This window comes from Salvelinus alpinus, chromosome 6 (assembly GCF_045679555.1).
Source record: "Salvelinus alpinus chromosome 6, SLU_Salpinus.1, whole genome shotgun sequence".
NCBI classification, from domain to species: domain Eukaryota; kingdom Metazoa; phylum Chordata; class Actinopteri; order Salmoniformes; family Salmonidae; genus Salvelinus; species Salvelinus alpinus.
This window is the reverse complement of record NC_092091.1, coordinates 61211170-61218585: the sequence shown is the minus strand read 5'-3', so window position 1 is coordinate 61218585 and position 7416 is coordinate 61211170. Positions and strand designations below refer to the sequence as shown.

The window sequence follows — 7416 nt, the reverse complement described above, 5'->3', positions numbered from 1 at the left end:
GGAAGTGGTACGATGAAGGGCATGCTAACCTACAGGACTGTTTGAAGAGTTTACCACATTGATCACCAGCTTCATAAATAAGTGCATCGACGACGTCATCCCCACAGTGACCGTACGTACATATCCCAACCAGAAGGGTAGGTAACAACACATCCGCCACACTGATCTCAACACGGGGGCCCCTCAGGGGTGCATGCTTAGTCCCCTCCTTTACTCCCTGTTCACCCACAACTTCCGTGCACAACTCCAACACCCTCATTAAGTTTGCTGACGACACGACGGTGGTACACCTGATCACCGATGAGGCAGCCTATAGGGAGGAGGTCATAGACCTTGCAGTGTCGTGCCAGGACAACAACTTCTCCCTCAACGTCGGCAAGACAAAGGAGCTGATCGTGGACTACAGGAAACGGATTGCCGAGCAAGCCCCGATTCACGTCGACGGGGCTGTAGTGGAGCAGGTCGAGAGCTTCAAGTTCCTCGGTGTCCAAATCACTAAGGATCTATTTTTTATTTTTTTTTTATTTTTTTTTACCGTTATTTTACCAGGTAAGTTGACTGAGAACACGTTCTCATTTGCAGCAACAACCTGGGGAATAGTTACAGGGGAGAGGAGGGGGATGAATGAGCCAATTGTAAACTGGGGATTATTAGGTGACCGTGATGGTAGAGGGCCAGATTGGGAATTTAGCCAGGACACCGGGGTTAACACCCCTACTCTTACGATAAGTGCCATGGGATCTTTAATGACCTCAGAGAGTCAGGACACCCGTTTAACGTCCCATCCGAAAGACGGCACCCTACACAGAGCAGTGTCCCCAATCACTGCCCTGGGGCATTGGGATCTTTGTTTAGACCAGAGGAAAGAGTGCCTCCTACTGGCCCTCCAACACCACTTCCAGCAGCACCTGGTCTCCCATCCAGGGACTGACCAGGACCAACCCTGCTTAGCTTCAGAAGCAAGCCAGCAGTGGTATGCAGGGTGGTATGCTGCTGATCAATCATGGTCCAAACACACCAACAGTTGTGAAGAGGGCACGACAATGCCTCTTCACCCTCAGGAGGCTGAAAAGATTTGGCATGGACCCCTCAGATCCTCAAAGTTCTACAGCTGCACCATTGAGAGCATCTTGACTGGCTGCCTCAACGCTTGGTATGGCAATGGGTATTATGTTTTTAGAAATGTTTACACATTTTAGAAAAATTTAAAGTTTAAATGTCTTGAGTCAATAAGTATTCAACCATTTTGTTATGGCAAGCCTAAATAAGTTCAGGACAAAAAATGTGCTTAACAAGTCACATAATACAGACACTGTGTGTGGACACTTTGTGCAATAATAGTGTTTAACATGATTTTTAAATTACTACCCCATCTCTGTGCCCCACACATAATTATCTGTAAGGCCTAGTACCTAACTATATGTACATAGCTACTTCAATTACCTCGTACCCCTGCACATCGACTCGGTGCTGGTACTCCCTGTATTTAGCCATGTTATTTTACTCGTTATTGTTATTCTCTGTCTATTTTTTACTCTTATTACTTAAAAAAAAAATCATCTTTAACTCTGCATTGTTGGAAAAGGATCCGTAAGTATTTCACTGTTAGTCTACACCTGTTGTTTACGAAGCATGTGACAAATACAATTTGATTTGACTTTTTAGGCTTAAATATGCCTTATATGTCAGACAATTTCTGGATGCAATATTGTACCAGGAATATTCAACACTGATTCTGTTACTGTCGTTATTCCAAACGCATCTGTCGATCTTTTCTGCAGACAACAATGAAAATGTATCTTAGTCTTAATGCAGGGTTTGATCTAAACGTCAGAAGCTATCGAGTGGAATGGTTACTTTCTATGCTCTATAGTGGAATGTTTTTTCTGCTGGTGTATGCTGAGGTAGCTCAGTGTGTACAAGCAAACAGCTTTTCTCCCGTGTGGACCTTCAGGTGCATCTTCAGCTGGTCCTGGCGGGAGAACCTCTTCTCACAGTGGAGGCAGCTGTAGGGTTTCTCCCCTGTGTGGACCCTCTGGTGCCTCTTCAGGTGGCCAGCCTGGGCGAAGCGCATATTACACTGGGTACAGCTGAAGGGTTTCACCCCTGTATGGACCCTCTGGTGCCTCTTCAGGTCACCAGCCTGGACAAAGCGCATATGACACTGGGTACACCTGAAGCGTTTCTCCCCTGTGTGGATCCTCTGGTGGATCTTCACTTTCTGGGGGCAGCTGAAGCCTTTGTTACAGAACATGCAGAGGAACCGTTTCTCTTTAACATTGCCTGATGTGGCTGCCCCTCCCTGAGCCTGGGCTGTAGCCCTGTCATTTGAGGTCAATACCTGATCAAAAAGGCAGTTGTGTGAATCGGAAGGCCCCATCGATGTGGACACGAGGTCGCGATCTCTGAGCGCGCTTAAAGGGGAGTGAGTTGTGACATTTAGATTAGTTTCTAAGCATTCCCTGTAATCTAAGAAATCTCTTCCCTGTGAGTGTCCATCTCTTAGGTCACCATCTACATTCCATGTGGGAGGAACGTCGCCCTCCACTTTCACAGTCACCTCATCTACGACCAGACCTTCCCCTTTCTTATCTAGGCACCCTTTAGAGTATACACTACTACTGTACCGGTTCCAGTCGTCTCTAGACAGATCAGTCTGTGTCTCTAAACCCAAGGGCATGTTGTCAGGGTCCATCTCTGTAGTGTAAGAACAAGACGGATCGTTGCCAGTCTGTAACGCGTCAGCTGAGACCTGATGGGAATGAACTGTCCTCGGGCTTGGGTTACCGTAAAGTAAATACTCTGAACTGGGAGCAGGAGGACAGCCCAGTGGTCCCAGTCTCTCTGGGTCTGATCTGTGGTCAGATCCTGTGTGTAAGAGCCTTTGTGTCACAGTTAAAGTCTCTGTGTCTGTCTCTGACTTGACGATGGCGTTCAGCGTTCCATTGACCTCTGTGATGATGCGTCGGGTCCTGGGCTGCACGGCGGTCGCGTGGTCCCCCGTGGTAACAAGGGGCGCCACTCCAGCCGCTGTTCCAGTTTGGATGTCTCTGCTGTGTTGTGGGTCCTCTCCTTCAGTCCTCTCCTGCTTGACCAGAGACGATCCTCCAGAACCTGCCGCCACAACATCTGCAGACTGACACAAAAAGAGAGGAGGTTATTACAGGTACATGAGTTGAATTGGATAACATCACAGGGAAGTCGCACAAGCTCCGTTATGACCGATAAATGAGGATGTACCACAGAGATAGATAGAGGACTCTAGTGCCCAAAATCCTGTTTTAGCATGGGCAAAGCTATTGAGGACGTACACCGTTTTGAAGCAGTCAACACGGTGGGACAAGGAAGGATCACATAATTCTTTTCAGGTCATCAGGAAGGATCTTTGATCAGCAAATGAATTATACTCGTGAGTAAACATTCCATAAGTGCAGGTGGCAGTAAATCGTCAACATTAACTTAATACCTGTTCAAACAACACACTATCTGGCAGTGTGCACTAGAGGTTGACCGATTAATCAGGGCCGATTTCAAGTTTTCATAACAATCGGTAATCGTTGTTTTTGGATGCTGATTATGGCCGATTACATTGCAATCCACGAGGAAACTGCGTGGCAGGCTGACCATCTGTTACGCGAGTGCAGCATCAAAAGGACCTGGTGGCTGCAAGGAGCCAAGGTAAGTTGCTAGCTAGCATTAAACTTGTCTTATAAAAAAAAATCTATCTTAACATAATCACTAGTTAACTACACATGGCTGATGATATTACTAGTTTCACTAGCTTGTCCTGCGTTGCATATAATCAATGCGGTGCCTGTTAATTTATCATCGAATCACAGCCTACTTCAACTTCACCAAAGGGGTGATGATTTAATAAAAGCGCATTCGCAAAAAAAGCACAATCGTTGCACCAATGTACATAACCATAAACATCAATGCCTTTCTTAAAATCAATACACAAGTATATATTTTTAAACCTGAATATTTAGTTAAAAGAAATTAATGTTAGCAGGCAATATTAACTAGGGAAATTGTGTCACTTCTCTTGGGTTCAGTGCAAGCAGAGTCAGGGTATATGCAGCAGTTTGGGCCGCCTGGCTCGTTGCGAACTGTGTGAAGACCATTTCTTCCTAACGAAGACCGTAATTAATTTGCCAGAATTTTCCATAATTACAACATAACATTGAAGTTTGTGCAATGTAACAGCAATATTTAGACTTAGGGTTGCCACCCGTTCGATAAAATACGTAACGGTTCCATATTCCACTGAAAGAATAAACGTTTTGTTTTCGAAATGATAGTTTCCAGATTTGACCATATTAATGACCTAAGGCTCGCATTTCTGTGTGTTTATTATATTATAATTAAGTCTATGATTTATTATTTGATAGAGCAGTCTGACTGAGCGGTGGTAGGCAGCAGCAGGCTCATAAGCATTCATTCAAACAGCACTTTCCTGCGTTTGCCAGCAGCTCTCAGCAATGCTTGAAGCACAGCGCTGTTTATGATTTCAAGCCCATCAACTCCTGAGATTAGGCTGGCAATACTATAGTGCCTATAAGAACATCCAATAGTCAAAGGTATATGAAATATAAATGGTATAGAGAGAAATAGTCCTATAATTCCTATAATAACTACAACCTAAAACTTCTTAACTGGGAATATTTAAGACTCACGTTAAAAGGAACCACCAGCTTTTATATGTTCTCATGTTCTGAGCAAGGAACTTAAACGTTAGCTTTTTTACATGGCACATATTGCACTTTTACTTTCTTCTCCAAAACTGTGTTTTTGCATTATTTAAACCAAACTGTCTCTAACCAGAATAGAAAGAGGAGTGGGAGGCCCCGGTACGCAACTGAGCAAGAGGACAAGTACATTAGAGTGTCTAGTTTGAGAAACAGACGCCTCACAAGTCCTCAACTGGCAACTTCATTAAATAGTACCTGCAAAACACCAGTCTCAACGTCAACAGTGAAGAGTCGACTCCGGGATGCTGGCCTTCTAGGCAGAGTTCCTCTGTCCAGTGTCTGTTCTTTTGCCCATCTCAATCTTTTCTTTTTATTGGCCAGGCTGAGATATGGCTTTTTCTTTGCAACTGCCTAGAAGGCCAGCATCCTTTAGTCGCCTCTCCACTGTTGACGTTGAGACTGGTGTTTTGCGGGCGCTATTTAATGAAGTTGCCAGTTGAGGACTTGTGAGGCACCTGCTTCTCATACTAGACACTAATGTACTTGTCCTCTGGCTCAGTTATGCACCGGGGCCTCCCACTCCTCTTTCTATTCTGGTTAGAGCCAGTTTGCGCTGTTCTGTGAAGGGAGTAGTACACAGCGTTGTACAAGATCTTCAGTTTCTTGGCAATTTCTCACCTGACGAGTTTTAGAAGAAAGGTCTTTATTGCTGCCCATTTTGAGCCTGTAATCGAACCCACAAATGCTGATGCTCCAGATACTCAACTAGTCTAAAAAGGCCAGTTTTATTGCTTCTTTAATCAGCACAGTTTTCAGCTGCGCTAACATAATTGCAAAAGGGTTTTCTAATGATCAATTAGCCTTTTAAAATTATAAACTTGGATTAGCTAACAAAACGTGCCATTGGAACACAGGAGTGGTGGTTGCTGATAATGGGCCTCTGCACGCCTATGTAGATATATGTAGATATAAAAATCAGCTGTTTCCAGCTACAATAGTCATTTACAACATTAACAATGTCTACACCGTATTTCTGATCAATGTGATGTTATTTTAATGGACAATATCTTTTGCTTTTCTTTCAGAAACAAGGACATTTCTAAGTGACCCCAAACTTTTGAACAGTAGTGTATCTAAATGAGATATTTATGTATATATTTTCAATAACTTTGCTAACATTTCTAAAAACATGTTTTCACTTTGTCATTATAAGGTATTGTGTGTAGATGGGTGAGAAAAAAAGCAATTTAATCAATTTTGAATTAAGGGTATAACACAACAAAATGTGTAATAAGCCAAGGGACACACTATTATGCTAACCTCTATCATGATAATGTGCTGGGTTGAGGTTCCTCTCCCCTCAAAGGTGATTGGTTGGTCTTCTCTCCATGTATTGTGTCCAGCTGGCTTCCCAAAGCTCCTGTAGCGTCCAGTGAGATGTCCTTCACCTGAGAGTGATTGAGGGGTGCTTAGGTTAGCTATCGTCAATGGTCAACTACTGACAATGTCTAGAATTGTCAAGGATGTTACGTAACACTTTTAATAACTTCTTGCAAGATCGCTATGTAATCAGAGGAATTACTGCATACTATCCAAACACATACGGGGACGGGGCAAAATGTACCTCGTGCCATTCCTCTGTATCGGTCGAGGATCTTGACACTTCTGGGACGACTGGCGAGGATGCGCTCTCGCATTGTCCTCTCTGCGCGCTCCCGTGACACCTTCAGTTCCAGAAGCTGTAGTTTCCTCCGCAATGCGCCGTTTTCTTTCTGGCTTTGACTTATTTCCAAACGAAACACTGCATAGTCATCGTCTACTAGTTTACAGATCTCTGCCACAGCTGCATTCGCTAGCACCTCCATAATGGAGGCTATTTGAGTGTGAAAAATCATAACGTTACAGTTAGCTAACGTTAGCAGCGTTACCTAGATAACATCTATAAACCTAAGTCCTGTCTCCAACGCAAATTAAACACTACCTGGAGTAAGTATGCGATGCTGTACGGTTCAATTTGTCATATTTTGAGGTCCAGGGTGTTAATAAACGTCTAAATGACGATGCTAATGTGGAAATTGTTCGTTGTCGCTGTTCACTTCTGCCTACACTGAATAGAAAGAATTGTATTGGTATATAGTCATAGGTCAAAGGGTGTGGTGAAGAAAAAAAAAAGGATGCGTGCTGTTCTTTGAAATACGGTACTGCTTATTACGTTACACATCAATTCTCCTATGATCAGTATCTTTTAAGCTCATGTTTAGAAATAACTGTGTTAGTAAGAGTACAAAATAATGTTACTTTTCAGCTCAGTAAGGTAACTATTCAACTGTCCTTGATCTAGCTTAGGTTTACTGTCTCTATAAAAACAAGTTACACAATCCTGTTTCAAATGACAATTTAACAAAGGGTTAATGAGGGGTATGTGGTTAATTACCCTCACCCCAAGACACTTCACATGATGACTATAATATGTCAAATAAAGAATGGTTCCCTTTGTACATCTCAGCCACTCTGATTTCTCCCCATTGTGGACACTCCTAGGTCTGATTAGGTAACTCAGAAAGGAGAAGCTCTTGTGACATAAATTGCACTTGATTTGCCTCTCCTTGGTGTGAACGATCTGGTGCCTCTTCACATAAGTTGCCTCCGTGAAGCGCTTATCCGCGTCTGTCCTAACGCACGGCTTCCCACATTGTGACCCAATGACACCAGAGGAGGTAGAAGC

At 43.5% G+C, this 7416-nt stretch overlaps 1 protein-coding gene across 1 annotated transcript; it reads right to left on the bottom strand.

Annotated features, from left to right (window-relative positions):
• Positions 1-502: 502 nt before the first annotated feature.
• On the bottom strand, positions 503-6799 carry LOC139579090 (uncharacterized). Its single transcript, XM_071407347.1, has 3 exons — positions 6316-6799; positions 6012-6139; positions 503-3136 (listed from the first exon to the last, which is right to left on the bottom strand). Exons 1-3 carry the CDS (start codon positions 6584-6586, stop codon positions 1910-1912), a joined length of 1626 nt encoding a protein of 541 aa, XP_071263448.1. The 5' UTR covers positions 6587-6799; the 3' UTR covers positions 503-1909.
• Between the last annotated feature and the right edge of the window lie 617 nt (positions 6800-7416).